A 16277-nucleotide genomic window follows, 5' to 3' on the forward strand; every position below is an offset into this window, starting at 1 on the left:
TAGATTAAAATTACTCACAAGAACCAAGCGCCCATGATGATGGGGCCTCCCCAGAAGAGCAGCTTCTTCTCGTTGAGGAGGAAGAGCCGTTCAAAAGACTAAACAGTGTGCCAAACACCAGCTAAACCAAGAGAGAAAACAAGAAACTATAATGCACACTCACACACACATTTATGTGCACACTCACATGCACACACACGCACACATATACACTCTTCTCTAACCAGTGGAAGCAAAGCCACCCTTCGGGAAGAAAACGTCACCTTGCCATAGATTCTATTTCAACAGTGGGTACACCCCTAACAGAGCCAGTGCCAACAAAACATTTTGAATGGACTTAGGGCCCGTGAGGGCTCATGCAGCAACCTCCACATTCCCACAGGCCTCGAGTAGAATTTTCTGAGACTGAAGAGAAATCCCCCTTTCTTTCTACCAGCCCTGCAAGTTTCCTCATGGACGCTTGCAAGGGGCAGGCTGCAGGTTTCCTGCCTATAGTGAGATCGGATGTGGCCAAGGGAAAGAGCTCTGGTTCCAGAGAATTTGCACAAAGGTCCCTCTGTACAGAGACAAAACAGCCTCCAGCTCTCAGAGCATAATCCTTGGCAGGGCTCAGCAGGCGCACGTTGGTTTCTTGGTCCTCCTTTGAGTGATAACTTCTCCCTCAACCTGCTGAGGAGGCAGAAAGGCCGTGGAAAGCTGTATTTCCATTCCTGGGTTTCTGCACCATCAGTGGGCACTTGTTATTTTCCCGGAGCCTTCTCCTGGTGGCTGTATGTTTGTTTAGAGGTGGCTCCAAGAGCTCCCAGAGCTGCCTGCACAGCACACCTTAGATGTGGTATTTATTTTCTTAGTTCTGTGAACACCTGGGAGGGAAAGCAGAGAAACTGGGATTTATTTTTCAAATTGGTGTCATAATATTGTGTAAAAAGGGAAGAAAAAAAAAAAAAACCACCCCCAGCTTCTTTCTTTTTCAAGCCAAAGCGTGTTTCCTGTTTGAGTTCCAAGCCCTGGTGGCAGACTATTCCTGAAGGCAGAAAAGATGGGAAGGAAGGAACTTTGCTGGGGAAACCGGGAGATGGTTCCCTCCTGCTTCTTTGCACTCACCACTCCCAGAGTATGACCTGAAGGACCTTCTGATGGTCTTACGTGTGTATGTATATATATGTTTAGCCTATATATATTTATATATATATAAATATTTATTTACTGACGGACTTTTCCTGATTGGAAAAAATAACAGAGGTAGTATGAGACAGAAAGTGGTAAGGAAAAAAAAGGTTCTTACTCCCCCACTCCACTGTTTCATTATCAGGACGCATCTCCCTGCGGTGATCACAAGGGTTAAGGGGAATGAAAGTAGCTCCCTACTTTCATGAAGAGACTGAGAGCTCCTATTCTGGATCCTCAAAACAAGCATGAAAGACTTGCTGGGCTGGATTTACTCTCCCATTTGTCAGATAAGAAAATTGAGTCTCAGAAAAGTTCAGAGACTTTTTCCATGGTGTCTTGGCTAATGCAGCTTGAGAGTAGGTGCCGTTATAAAGATATTTAATGGAGAAAAGAACCCATGCATCTCAGAGTAGGGTCATTTCCGGTCACTGAAAAGTGATTCCACTTGGATCCAGGTTGCCAGGGAGGAACAAACGTACAGCACATGCGTGGACGGGATATGCCCACACAAGAAAACGAGTGCCTCATGCTGCTTCCCAGAGGTTCTCTCTGGCCTGAATGGAAAAGAAGTTGGTCTGAGGTTGAAGGTACTAAACAGATCATCAGATTGAACTCTCCACATGTCACCTCATCATGGTCATCATAGTCTCTTAGTTTGGAAACAACCTTGGCTGCAGGGATGACCTCAGTGGAGAGTCGCAAGGAGGACTGAGGCATCTTCTGCAAGATACTGCCAGCCAGGACAGAGGGGTCTCAGCAGAGCTTAGTGGGCTTCATTCAGCAAGTGCCAGCATTACCATCCTTTCCCAAAGGCAAGGCCGCTCAGCGCTTCACTAGGCCTCCATCCCTCTCTGAGATTTCTCAGTGGAAACTTGGACCCATTTAATATCACTCCGCTGAGCTACCTCTAATCTCCTTGCATTGGACAGGAGCTTTGGACAAGGAAGGGAATATTAAGATTGTGTGTACAAATGGCACTTAACTGTGAAGGACCATCTAGGAGCAAGATCTAAGACCATTCTGCTCAACCTAATAGTGCAGAATGCTGACTAAGGGGAAAACTAGGCCACCTGAAGTATATCTTTAATGATGGTATTCTTGGTGATGGGACCAACAAGCTCCAGAATTACTACAGGTACTATCTTGGAAGCCACTTGATTCTGAAACTGAGGCAGGTTCAGGTTTGGGGTCACTGATTCTAAGACATTTACAGAAGTTCATGCATGTGTTTCAGCCAAGTTCCCCTAAGATTGAGGCTATTGAGACATGGCACTATCAACAGGTGAAATTGATTCTCAGAGACTCACAAGTCTCATGAAGGGGCTGTGTGGAAAATGGCCCTTACCTGCTGTACCCTAGTGCACAGGACTTGCAATGTTGCTTGAGAGACATATCCCAAGTCCTTCTTAGAGGCATGGAGTATAACAACTTCAGTGGAATTGCACTTCCAATTTGGTAACCTTAGTAAATCTTGTGTTGTTTAATCATTACTTGCAAATCATCCTTTAAACACTATGACTGTGGTTTCTTTTTGTGGAGTCCCTCATCATAGTGACCCTCATAGCAACCTCTGAGGTTAGCCGAGAAGGTATTATTATCTCAATCTCAATGAGAAGAGGTTTAGTGGTTAGTCAGGGGAGAACCTAGTCCCTTATTTCTTATTCTGATTCTGGCCATGCTACAAACATGTTCTCACCTGCCCCCCATGCTTCTACCCCAATAGCAATAAAAACTGTAAAGCAGGAACTCTTTAGTACATTGTGTTGTCCCTAAACTGATGAGCTAGGAATTGTGTTCCATTATGGCTTAGTCTTTTTGGAGTTTCCCCAGTGTGTTGAGAGTGGAGATAGACCTAGTAGGATGATTATATTCAGGTCAGAGACCAGCTCCTCTCAAGAGAGTTCTTTCCACAGATGGAAAAGATACGTTAAAATTGCCAAATAAATTAGGAAATACTTGGCAGAACCTGGAAGAGCCTCCAGACTGGCGTTACATAACATGCATATACATTATACATATGCACATTATATAAGGTGACATAGTACTTAATGTGCTGTATATATTATGTAAATTACATATTTGTGAGTAATCATGATAAATATAGAGACCCACTAATCACTTTTTTACACATACTCAGTGACAGATTAGGAAGTTACTTTGCCAGAGAGTCTTAAAACTTACTCTCTTCTGCTGCTTTGGTTCCAACTCCTGCCAAAAATAATTGCATCAACTTTTCCCATCTCTAGCCCCCTCTTCTCTTGGCCAAAACTCTCAGTTACCTCCTGTCCCAGCTAGTCTGTGCCTTCCGTGCAACACTACACAATTGGGATCCACAAAAATAGAATCATGGGGATGGGAAGGATCTAGATGCTCAGATCCCCTATATGTCAGGCCTACACCTCGGCACTCCCAGGCAGGTGCATGCCTAATTCTAGTATTAAAAGAGGGGGAGTTGGGAGAAGGAGGAAGAGTCTACCAACCTTCCAAGGAAGGAAACTTCACAGTCTTCCTTGGCCACCAGCTCCAGGATCTAACAGTAATCAATCAAGAAATTATTTCAAATGTTCAGTCTGAGTCCCCACAGCATATCTGAAACCATAACTTCCTAAGATGTGTCTCCCAAAACACAAGTATCCATCAAATGTTCCATGAAAAAAAGAGTTCTGTGGTCAAGTGCTAAATCTTTTCTGGGAAGTACATAGAGAGTCTCTGAGAACTCCTAGTAAAGAACCATAGAGTCCTTTATTTGTCAACATCTATAGATTAGAAAACACTGCCTTCAGACCACCATTTATTTTGTTGTTGTTCTCAGTGGAGGTGGAAACAAGCAAGTAACCATCCTCTACAATAATATCTCAAAAAGTGCTTTTTCTAGAACAAGAAGTCTCCATTCTTTTTTTTTTTTTTTTTTTTTTTGCTGGGGTAGGGGATGGAGTTTTGCTCTTGTTGTCCAGGCTGGAGTGCAATGGCGCAGTCTCAGCTAACTGCAACCTCTGCCTCCCCGGTTCAAGCGATTCTCCTGCCTCTCTTGAGTAGCTTGGATTACAGGCGTGTGCCACCATGCCCAGCTAATTTTTGTATTTTTAGTAGAGACGGGGTTTCACCATGTTGGCCAGGCTGGTCTCGAATTCCTGACCTCAGGTGACCCACCTGCCTCAGCTTCCCAAAGTGCTGGGATTACAGGTGTGAGCCACCGCGCCCAGCCAAGTCTCCATTCTTAAGACACCTTTTCTTGTTTCTTTATGAGATTGTTTGTCTATTTTTATTGTTCCCCTCTATCCATCTTCAAGCAAGAATCAATGATCTAGGCCCTTTGTTTCCTGAGTTGGGAAGGGGATTGAAGAGAAGAAAAAATAAAAGGGTAGGCATGATAGCGGATAGAGATCAGACTTCATCTGTGTAACTCCAGAGAACAGAATCAGGTCTGAAAAACACAGTTGTAGACAGGTTAACTTCTATTCAATTTAATAACTGCTCCTGGAGCTGCTCTAATATGGAAAGGACTGCCATGTGCGGGAATGAACATGCACCTGCAGTTATAGGAAAAAGCTTTGACCTGGTTGGATGGGAAACCAACAGTAACTAATCTACCTTACCCCAAAAGCTATTTAAACTGTTTTCGTAGGCATTAATGTTAAATCAGTAAATCTATTAATTCCTTTTGAACGGCATTTCTTGGTGTCCGTTATTTTCTGAAAGAATGAAAAATTACTCCAAGAGCAATTTCTGGATTGGGAGTACTGACCATTTAGACCAGTCTTGGACATGGCAGGATTGACCTGACTCACTGGCACCCTCAGGGGTCGGTGATGGTGGTTGTGATTGCTCCTTAGTAGCTCTGAGAACTTAAAAAAATGGATTATAGTATTAAAGTCAAACAGATTTTGCCTTTCTACTGAGGTCCATATTAGCAGTTTGGAACTTCTAATCGTAAATATCAGACCTGTATCAGACTTGCAATAGCCAGGAAAAAGAAACTATCCTACATCTCAAATTCAAACAAGTTTTAAATAAAACAGGAGAGCAGAATTGTACAAACTTTCACATGGAGCCATTGATTTTAGCTCAACTTGATGTTCTACCATATTAGAGTGCATCTTTCAACTTTCTGCTATAAAGAGAAAGCAGGAAAGGGAGATAAGAAAGGAAACTCCCAGCCGGGTGCGGTGGCTCATGCCTGTAATCCCAGCACTTTGGAAGGCTGAGGTGGGCGGGTCACGAGGTCAGGAGTTCGAGACCAGCCTGAACAACATGGTGAAACTCCGTCTCTACTAAAAATACAAAAATTAGCTGGGCTTGGTGGTGCGTGCCTGTAATCCCAGCTACTCAGGAGGCTGAGGCAGGAGAATCGCTTGAACCCAGGAGTGGAAGGTTGCAGTGAGCCGCGATCGCGTCACTGCACTCCAACCTGGGTGACAGAGCAAGACTCTGTCTCAAAAAAAAAAAAAGAAAGGAAATTTCCATTCATTGCTTACTAGGTGCCAGGCACGGTGTCAAGGTCTTTTCATGTGCTTTCCCTTTTGATCTTCAGAACAGCCTAAGATATTGGCATTGTACTTTTTTACAGATATAGAAATTCATGCATAGAAAGGTGAAGTACTTTGTCCAACAGATAGCAAGTGGTAGAACTGGGACTTGACACGGGTCTGTCTCATATGAAAATCTATGCTCAGCCAGGCGCAGTGGTTCACTCCTTCAATGCCAGCACTTTGGGAGGCTGAGGTGGGTGGATCACCTCAGTTCAGGAGTTTGAGAGCAGCCTGGCCAACATAGTGAAACCCCGTCTCTACCAAAAATACAAAATTAGCCAGGTGCGGTGGCACACACCTGTAATCCCAGCTACTTGGGAGGCTGAGGCAGGAGAATCGCTTGAACTTGGGAGGCAGAGGTTGCAGTGAGCCAAGATCATGCCACTGCACTCCAGCCTGGGTGAAAGAATGAAAATCCCGTCTCAAAAAAGAAAGAGAGAGAGAGAGAGAGAGAGAGAGAAAGAAAAGAAAAAGAAAGAAAATCTACGCTTTTCCCACTATATTTTAGTGCCTTTAAAATTCTATTCTAATTGTTTCCAACCATACTAGTATTCTACTTGAAATAATATGACATTGACAAATTGATATCCCATCTGTTTAACCTCTGTATAGCTAGCTAATCATGTTCCTACTGAAGAACTTCCAGTGCTTGTTCATATTTAAACTCAATAGCTTCCATGGACAGCTGGATCCCAAAATCCTGGCAATCAAATCAGCAGCCATCCCTTCCTCAATCCTCAATGTCTTCATGTTCTAGCTGAATGCAACTCATTTCCCAGGACCTACACCTAATAGATTTTTTTGTTCAGCTCTGTGAGTGGGAGAGCAGCAAACAGCCTTCTCAGATTTAAATGCCATGGTCAACAGTGACTGGCCAGCAAAGGGAAGGAGCACTGGGGTTGCTGAAGGGAGCCTCCAGCAAGGAGGCTCTGTATGCAATCCTCATTAGTGATAGGCGTGGGCTGGGCCATCTGTGTTCCACAGAAGAACAGAATGGCAAGCTGCCTTTCAGATGCCAAGAGATGCTATCTAATGGGAAGATCCAGAGAGCTCAAAAAGCAGAGAAGCGTCTTTCCTCATAGGCATCTCTGTGGGAAACCAGGGGCACAGAAAACCAAGGGGTTTTGGAAATTAGCTACTTAACTTGCTAGGCGTTCTACCCTTGCTGCCACTTCATTCTTCATGTCCAAGGTGCAGGACGACAAGCAGAGCCTTGCAACCTCATCTGCAAACTAAACTCCCCTAGATAGAGCTGTGGTGAACCTTTGTAAGTCTGAAATCTGTGCATGGAATAGCAGGTACATTATAGCAAGACATCAGAGTTTACGATTAAGCTTCCAAGTCTCCCAGGCGTCAGGAAACCCTGCAGGTAGAAGAGACGGCTTGATTGGATGCTCAATGCTGATTCCAGAGAAATCATCAGAAAACCTGGAGGACTACTCTAAATGGGTCAGATTAAGAAAATGCAATTTGGAACAAAGAGGATAACATCTAACCCAGTATCAAGCATGCAGTAGGTAATAAGTAGGTATTTGTCAAATGAATAAATGAATGAACAGCTAAAGTGGGTATCTGTACTTCTACTCTGGAATGGGTGGGGGCAGGGGGATGAAAGCTTTTTAACTAACAACTCAGGAACTTGAAACCACAGGATGTAGAGGGAGCTCATGGGGGCCTTTAACTACCCAGACATCTGTTGAGTGATGGATACAGCTAAATATGGATCATCAAAGGGCTTTCTAGGTCACATGGAGGGCAGCTACGTGATTCAGAAAATATGAAATTCGACTTGGACAGAAAGACAGAAATATTTGCAATTCACTTCTTAGAGATAAGGTCAGAACTGACAAAGAATAAAAGGGCAGCACAGAAGTAGAGTTACAACATAGTAAGAGATCAGCATAATAAGATTCAGGTTCATAAGATGAAAAGAGATAGAGAACTGGATTTTTTGGCAGATTGATTTGGGCAAGGGAGGTGGGCATGAACACTATAGCCCAAAAATAGAAGGAAGAACTGAGAAATCCTCAAAAAAAAAAAATTTAAGCCTAAAGCCAAGTAAATGATAAAATAGAAATTCCCAGGTATTAATGAAATTGTTACTAAATAACAACATCATTTATCATCTAGTCCAAAGCTTACTATTTTTACGACCACTTTTGAACTTCGCAAAAACCTATATGTTCTCTATTTGACAAGTGAGGAAAACTGAGAAACAGAGCAAAGCTCACAGTGACAGATCCAGGAGTCAGACCTGTCAGTACCTGCCTTCAAAGTCCACATTTGTGCCTGCAGTGCCATTACCAATTCCTCCGAGTCGCAGGAATGGACAGGGATTTACTACCCCAAAACTAATCTCCTGTGTAGGACTTATTCCCTTCTCAAACTGGAAACCCAAGTCCCTCTCCTCCCTCTTCTGCAGAGCTGGAGTGGAAATAGCATTCATGTGTCTGGATGCAGGGGCGCACTGAGGTGGGGCAGCAGCCCTGAGCAGCAGGAGGTCCATGTCAACCTCCTCCTACCTTCCCAGGTCCTTGCTCCCAGGCACCAGCTGGGCAATATCCTAAGGCACTACTTGAGAAGGATGGACAACGGTGGATACCTGGTGAAGAACTCACCCAGATCACAGTATTCACATAGTATTAAAGATGCTACTAAAACATATGCAGAGACCATAGTAAAGATCAGGGGCAAAAGAAATAAGGTCAGGTAGTCAAATACCAGAATTTAGTAACGTCTCTGAAGGTGGAGTGGAGATTTGAAGTGGCCTTTTAAAAACCTTTCGGGTGAATCATAATTTGGGATAAAAAATACTGCCTAGAGAAGGTGGTAAAACACAAAAGTGATTTTTTTACTCTAACCTCCATTTGAAATGAAATTGGCCCTAGCTTTAGAGGGAACAAGAAAATGTTTGGGATTGCAGTGCATACTAACTCTACAGTGGAACTGGGCCTGAAAAATCTGGCTTTATTCTAAACTCTGAGGGTAATATGCCTCTGCCCTTTAGTCAGATTCTGTGCAAATTGTGAAATATAATTTTATTATTTTGCCAAGATTAAAAAACACTTTTACAAAAAAAAAATATACTGCCTAGAGTAATGCAAAAAAAAATTGAGCATTTTTAACTCTCCAAAAAGCAAAAATCTTTTTAAAATGAAATCTTAAGAGGAATTACAAGGTGAGGAATAATAAAAATAATAATGTATTTGTACCCTAGAAAATAGAAATTGAAATGAATTTTAAAACCCCGCAATATAACTGGCAATCCGGAAGAAGATTCCAGAAAGTTTGCATTTTCTGTTGAGGGACTAAACAACAGTACTTTCAAAGTAATGAATGAAATTGTTTTGTGTTTTTTATTTTTTTAAGAAAACTGGTACCAATTGGTTACCAGAAAATGGCATGATCTTCAAGAAAAGAAAAGTTTTCCTGGTGAATATTTCCTCGCTCCCCAACATCCTTGAGGTAAAGGGATTGAGAACTACATCTTTTAACTCAGAGAACCGTACTTGTATGGAAGGTGTTAATAACAGAGGGTGTCACGGAATTGCTGTTTGGGGTTTGCTATTGTCGTACTCTGCTACTAGCAGACATTAAGGTAATGATAATAGACCTAGGAGAACTAAGCAATTCCTGCCTCCCATCTGCTGCCTGTCAGCCTCCCAAAGCCCCCACAGGTTAAATATGCCTCCTGAAATTAGAACATCTGGGAATAAATTCTTTTTATGATGAAAATGCTCAAACATACAAAAAAATTGCAGCCATGAGTATAATGAGCAACCATGTGCCCCTCACTTAGATTTAACAGTTGTTAACATTTTGCCCTGTTTCATCTTTTTCTGGCTGAATTTGTTATAAGTAAGTTATCATGACATCTCACACCAAAATACTAGAGCCGACATCATCACGGAGGATTCTCTCTGAAGTGTTGAAGGTTGTGTGTATCATCCACATTGCTGAAGGAAGGCTTCAAGGTGTTGTGCATATGAGCTCTGATATTTCTCAACTGACTGAGTCCAGTTGTTCCCAAGCAGAAATTCATCAGGACATTTACCATCACTCATGAGGAGAAAGTGTTGGGTGGAACCAAAGATGGTCTTAGCTGTATTTGAAACATTTCTGATTCTTCTGGAAACAGGAAAGCAAACAGCCCATGAACTAAATTCTCAAAAGACACTAAATTGGAAAGTGCTGTGAGCACTAATGACACCAAAGAGAAAATGCAAAACACTTGGATGAGTTAGAAATTCACCTGAAAGGCAGGGCGCGGTGGCTCACGCCTGTAATCCCAGCACTTTGGGAGGCCAAGGCAGGCGGATCACTTGAGGTCAGGAGTTCGAGACCAACCTGTCCCCAATACAGCGAAACCCCGTCTCTACTGAAAAAAACACAAAAAAATTAGCCAGGCGTGGTGGCGCGCATCTGTAATCCCAGCTACTCAGGAGGCTGAGGCAGGAGAATCCCTTGAACCCGGGAGGCGGAGGTTGCAGTGAGCCGAGATCGTGCCACTGCACTCCAGCCTGAGAGCAAAACTCCGTCTCAAAAGAAAAAAAAAGAAAGAAAAAGAAAAAGAAATTCACCTGAAAAATGCATGTTCTTAATTCTGAAATAAAAAGACTGTTTAAAGCATTAGTAGTTACAGAGTGGCTGGGCACATTATTTTGAACAGGTAAAACAATAGAACATCATGTCTGCAGATTTATCTGTTCAGCTAAAGGACAGTTATAGTTATTACCGCATCATGTGAAGACTAGGAAGCTAGACTCAGGGAGGGGGTAGGCTGCTGTGATGTTCAGATACCCCCTCCACTAGGGCAGGACTGATCTGGAAGTGTGTCAACCCCCGAGAGAACATCTGGGAAGCCTGGTTGAAAAGCTTTGGCTCATTTACGCAGGGTGAGAGATAATTTTCAATAGGCAAAATGTATGGAAAGCAGGTATCATTCCACTTGCTCTGTGCTTAGCTGCTGGGATCAGGGTGGGCTGACTGCACATGTTCCGGACAAGATGGTGGGCAACGTGGGTGGTGAGTTTGCTTGCAAAGGTCTGCCAGCTCAGTGATTCTGCCAAACAAAAGAAAAGCAGGCAAAAATGAGTGACAGCAGGTGCCAGAATATTCAGCCTGTCTCAGTCAATGAACAAAATGAGTTTCCCATTTTAAGCACGCCCTAAGGGAGAAGCAACAACTAGAAACCAAGGCCTGATAGATTCCCAGCCTGTGCATGGTGGAGCTACATGGGCACCTACCTGACTTCCTACACATCAAGAGGAAAGCTTTCTTATCCATACCCCAAGTGCACATCTGCCCGCCTTTGAATCATTAAACACCACCCCTCCCTTTGCCACCCCTTTCCTCACACCATGGAGTTCATAACACCAAACATCACCTTCTCTTCTCCTGATATTGACACCACGAGAAATGGAAGTCTATGTTGACTGGCACAGAGATGAAAATTGCCTCCATCACTCTGAGTATAGGAACATGTTTTCTTCCCAGATCGCCCCCTCTTTGGAAGAACACAGTCTCTTCTAAGCTCCCTCCTCCAGCCTAACCCCTGGCCCTGAAGCCCAGGATCTGCTGATCAAACACATGAGCTCACTGCAGCTTATATAAGAGCTCTTGGCAGGCGTTCCCAGAGACGGATGCTGGGCTAGGTCTCTGCACACTTGCGTTTGCCTTGCCTAGGCAACATGATTTTTTGTTTCTCTATCTCCTCAGAACAGAGAGGCCTATTTGTACTACTGTTCATCAGTCGTTTTGTAGTAGGGAAGAGGAAGCACAAAGTTTCTTCCTATTTCCCACTGATTAAAAGTGGCCCAGCTTCCTAAGGGGGAAAGTAAGAATTCCAAAGCCAAAGCTCACTTGAGTGTGCTGAGCCCCCTTCACTTGGCTGTTTTCTGTGATGGGGCCACACTGCTGTGGGTCACCAGAGGGGAGCAAGGATGGAAACAGAGTGGGAGCTGGGGGCCACGCCTCTGTGACATTTCAGAGGACTCCAGCTCGAAGGTCCCTTCTGAGATGTTTGTGAGCAGGGACTAGGGCAGAGGGAGAGACAAAATATTAGGTTGGAGCAAAAGTAATTGCTGTTTTGTTTATATTTTTAATGGCAAAAACCGCAATTACCTTCACACCAACCTCATCAATGAGAGTTCCCACCTTCCCCCAAAGGGGAAATAAAAGGACATTCAGGGAAATCTGTCAGATAGTCTCAAAGGTAAGTCATCTGCAAGAAATCCATCCTGCCTCCGACTGACTTGGTGAGAAGTCCCATCCATTCCCAGACTCCATTTTCTTAAAGGAGGAAAGAAACTTCTGGAAACTGCACTCAGGAACTCAGAGAAACGAGGAAAGAGAAAAAGCAAGGAAAAGCCATTCATGAGCCCAACTTCCAAATTCAGTGGATATTTTGCATGGCTCCCAAGAGGAGAAGGGACGGTTGTATGACAGGATTTGGTTCTCCTACTGCCACTGACGAAAGGCAAGGCAAGGCGTGAGGCCCTTTGGAGTGTCCAGCTCCCTTCTGCTGCCTCAGTCACTCCGAGCCTGGGGCTCTGAGGCAGGGCCGGGGAAGGAAGACGCAGGCCTTAGCTATGCCCATTCTCATTCCCTTTCCTGAGCTTCGAAGCCGCGCCCTGAGGGCACTTCCTATACACACATCCTCAGCCCGGGAAATGTGCTCTGCCTCCTCCACTCAGCATTGGACTTCTCCGGCAAGGCCAACGCCAGTGCCTCCCTTGATACCAACCGGCAATAGGGACATAGGCAAGTCATATTACAGCTCACTTTCCCCACATGTAAAATGGGGCTGGATAGGGTGATTCACACACTTACTAATGGATTCATCAGTAAATATTTTGTTTTTAAAGAATGTCTATCTGGGCTGGGTGCAGTGGCTCATGCCTGTAATCCTAGCACTTTGGGAGGCTGAGGTGAGAGGATCACCTGAGGTCAAGTGTTCAAGACCAGCCTGGCCAACATGGTGAAACCCCATCTCTACTAAAAATGCAAAAATTAGCTGGGTGTGGTGACACACGCCTGTAATCCCAGCTATGATAGGCTGAGGCAGGAGAATGGAGTGAACCCAGGAGGTGGAGCTTGCAGTGAGCTGAGATCGGGCCACTGCACTCTAGCCTGGGTGACAGAGCGAGACTCCATCTCAAAAAAAGAATGCTCGATTTGGGCTGGGCACAGTGGCTCATGCAAGCCTATGTTTACGGGAGGCTGAGGCAGGAGGGGATTACCTGAGGTCAGGAGTTCAAGACCAGCCACAGCCATAATGTCACCATCTCTACTAAAATACAAAATTAGCTGGTAATATGGTGATGTGTGCCTGTAATCTTGGCTACTCAGGAGCCTGAGGCAGGAGATAAATTCTGAGCTCAAAAGGCAGAGTTTGCAGTGAGCAGAGATCTTGCCGCCACTGCACTCAGAAGCCCTCAGGCAACAGAGAGAGACTCTGTCAAAAATTGATCTGTCAGGGACTGCACCCTAATCTCTTAATACGTTGCAATGCAGTTCTCTTACTTTTTCTCCATCTTGCTTTCCCATCACATTCTGCTTTTCTCAACCTCTACCCACACCCAGAGCCTACTTCTTCTGCTTTTTTCTTTTATTCTCATGATATTTTTCTTGACTCTCTGCACCCTCCCCCATCCCAGCATGGTTCTATTTTTAGAATGTTCATACATAAAATCAGAGGATTAGAAAAGGGTTTTAAGGGGCCATCTGCCCACTTTGTTACCTCCAGGCAAACCTGTGCTTAAAAGGCCCAGGAAAGATCAGAGGGCATACTCCAAGCCCAATGTCAGGGTGCACTCCAGCGTCTCACAACTTCTCCCATAAAAAAATGGCCTCAATGTCTAACTTAAACCTCTCCGTTCAATACTACTCTCCTTTTTCTCTTCACCTCTTGCGTCTCATCACAGACATAAGGCACCTTTGTGGAGAACTGTTGGGAAGTTTAACCCATAATGACATAGTGGAACATCCCAGGCCATAACGATCATAGTTTCAATGTAAAAACAGATTCAGGAACACAGAATGGGCTAGAGGCTATGGCAGTTAGGTGGATTGGGCTTCTGTAAAATCAGCAAAGACAGAACAAATAAGCAAAAACCAACAAGCACAACCCTACTGGACTCACAGTTTCTAGCAAACTATCTCAATTAACATGAAAAGTCCAAGAAGCAAGGAATTCTAAAATCATAGCCCCCTTAGCTTGGAAAGGCCCTTCCTTAGATGTTATCAAGTCCAACCTTTTATGCAGAGTTGGCAGCCTGCATAGCACAAAGTCTATCTCTGTTGATTATAGTTGAATAACGAATGGCGGTCATTCAGTACTGGTTCTTCCATCAGCATATAAAAAATTTCTTCAAAGCAACTCTCCCAGGACCCTGGATAGGAGGCAAAGCAGGTGTTCACCTGGACAGGGCCTGATGCTCCAGATGTTACCCTTTTTGGTCTGTGCTAACCTGCCGAGGTAGTCTACAGTCTTAATAGAGACAGTGTGGTCCAGTGTGTAGGTCACTCAACAAGAAGGCAGATTTCAAAACCTGCCGCATTTTCTTGCTTCCTCCTTCAGATGGCAAGAGGCAGACAACTCAACTAAAGAGAAGAGGATTCACAGCAAGTTGCTGACCCAGCTTACAGCACAGCTGTCCTCTTCCATAGAATGGGAAGAAGTTTTATGCTTTTATGCTTCTCTGTACCGTTGACCTCAAAGTTCGGTGGGTATCGCAGAGAAAGTGTTATTATTAGCAAGTAGTCATAATTCCAAGAAGCCACTTGCTAAGGGGTTTCTGATGGATGATTTTCTCTCTCTGTAGAAAACAAGTAAGAACCTTCTATCTTGGGGAAGTCTGGCAAATGCTCCATAGAGGCTGCTGTGGAAGGGAATCATTCCACATCCCATGTTAGGATAAGGCCCGAAACCCTGCCTGGGAAAACAAGAGCAGCACAGGGAGTGGGCTTCAGTCCTGTCTCATTTACATGGTCTTGGACACACATCCTATAGGCTTCTGGGACCTGTTTTTCTCTATCTGTCAAACAAGGTGGTGCTCTAAAGACCTTCCTGCTGTAGCGATCTTGCTTCACCTTGGGCAAATGCCAGAGCCATAAGAGAGGAGGTAGGGTCTTTGTCCTCATGGGTCTCCCACTAGGCCCAAGGCTTCTCCAAGCCTTGCTGACCCAGGAGCGCAACTCCTAGCCCCTCTGCCAAGAATCTACTTTCCTTCCCTCAATGATTGATCGTGCTCAGAAATCAGCCAATTTTGGGGGTGGGAGGCGTCCAACATGAAAGAAACACTACAAAGAAACGCTTAGGTAAACTCTCCACCTCTACACACACCCATACACATACACTGACACAGATACATACATGAACCCTGAAATGTAAGTATTTTCCCTTCCATGTATCAAACCTCTTTTGCCCTCTCGAATTGCCAGTGTGCTGGGAGAGAATTCAGTCCCACCGTGGAAAAGCACTGCTTCCACTTACGGAACTCAGCTAAACCTCAGTGTTTAGGGATGACCCTGGGCACAGGTTGAAGCTAAAGGTCCCAACACACCTCAACTGCAGTGCAGAAATGCAGCGTTTACCAGCCATGACTGGGGCAGTAGCTAACTAGAAGCACAGGACCAGGATCCAGATCCTTCCTTCCTTGCTCTTCCACTTCCACTGCCTCCCCCACCCTAGACGTGTTACTCTGTAACAATGGTCGCCTGCTCGAGCCTGCTCATCTGCCTGCATAGAGTGCCGTGGACTTGCTCTGCAATGCACTGTATATTGTGTATGTTCTGACTCTGTGGTTTACTGCAAATAAAAATGACAGCAGGTGGCTGACCCCTGACCTCCTGGTCATTTCTTTTCATGCCATTGCTTGTGAAATCAGGATTGGCTATCCAGGCACAGGGCACTGGGGATGTGCGTGCTCCTCTAGACACTTCTGTGACCATTCCACAGGTGCACACTGCTAGAAAGGCACCACTAATGTGTCATGTCTAGGAGGGGTTGAAATTCTCTGTTGCCAATTCCCTGGTGCTGAAGGAGGGGGAGAGAGAGCCAAAAGCCCTATTTAATAAACCCCAGCAAGTTGAACAATGAGAACATGTGGACACAGGGAGGGGAATATCACACATCAGGGCCTGTTGAGTGGTGGGGGGCAAGGACAGGGAGACCATTAGGACAAATACCTAATGCATGTGGGGCTTAAGACCTAGATGACGGGTTGATGGGTGCAGCAAACCACCATGGCACACGTATATCTATGTAACAAGCCTGCACCTTCTGCACATGTATCCTGGAACTTAAAGTAAAATAAAATTTTTTAAAAGCCCCAGCTAAACACTTTATGTACATCTTCACACCGACATCTCCCGAGACATGGTCAGCATTTTATACATGATGAAAACAGGAGGCTCAAAAATGGTGATTAACTTGCTCAACACATAACGCAATAACCCAGTTCTGTCTCTCTCAGACCCCAAAATTCATGTTCTTTCCTCTAATGTTTCTCTAAGTATGGCCCAGGGACTGCTCACATCAGAAACACCTGGGTTCCAGATTCCCGGGGCCCACCC

General features: G+C 44.6%; 1 protein-coding gene and 1 long non-coding RNA gene across 10 annotated transcripts in view; both read left to right on the plus strand.

Annotated features, from left to right (window-relative positions):
• Positions 1-2680, plus strand: part of DGKG (diacylglycerol kinase gamma) — a 213484-nt gene extending 210804 nt beyond the window's left edge. For 7 of the 9 annotated variants that reach the window (XM_003894703.4, XM_021934584.2, XM_003894704.4 and 4 more), the window contains one exon: positions 4-2680. In XM_003894703.4, the coding sequence (XP_003894752.2) occupies positions 4-102 (99 nt within the window). In that variant the 3' untranslated portion in view covers positions 103-2680. The remainder of the gene's footprint in view (positions 1-3) is intronic. The other 2 variants (XR_001899900.3, XM_021934585.2) reach the window with 2 other exon arrangements.
• Positions 2681-8867: 6187 nt separating this feature from the next.
• LOC103882144 lies at positions 8868-15540 on the plus strand. Its single transcript, XR_643852.2, has 2 exons — positions 8868-9164; positions 14281-15540. It is a non-coding gene; the product is annotated as an uncharacterized LOC103882144 (long non-coding RNA).
• The last annotated feature ends 737 nt before the right edge of the window (positions 15541-16277 follow it).

Source organism: Papio anubis, chromosome 2 (assembly GCF_008728515.1).
Source record: "Papio anubis isolate 15944 chromosome 2, Panubis1.0, whole genome shotgun sequence".
NCBI classification, from domain to species: domain Eukaryota; kingdom Metazoa; phylum Chordata; class Mammalia; order Primates; family Cercopithecidae; genus Papio; species Papio anubis.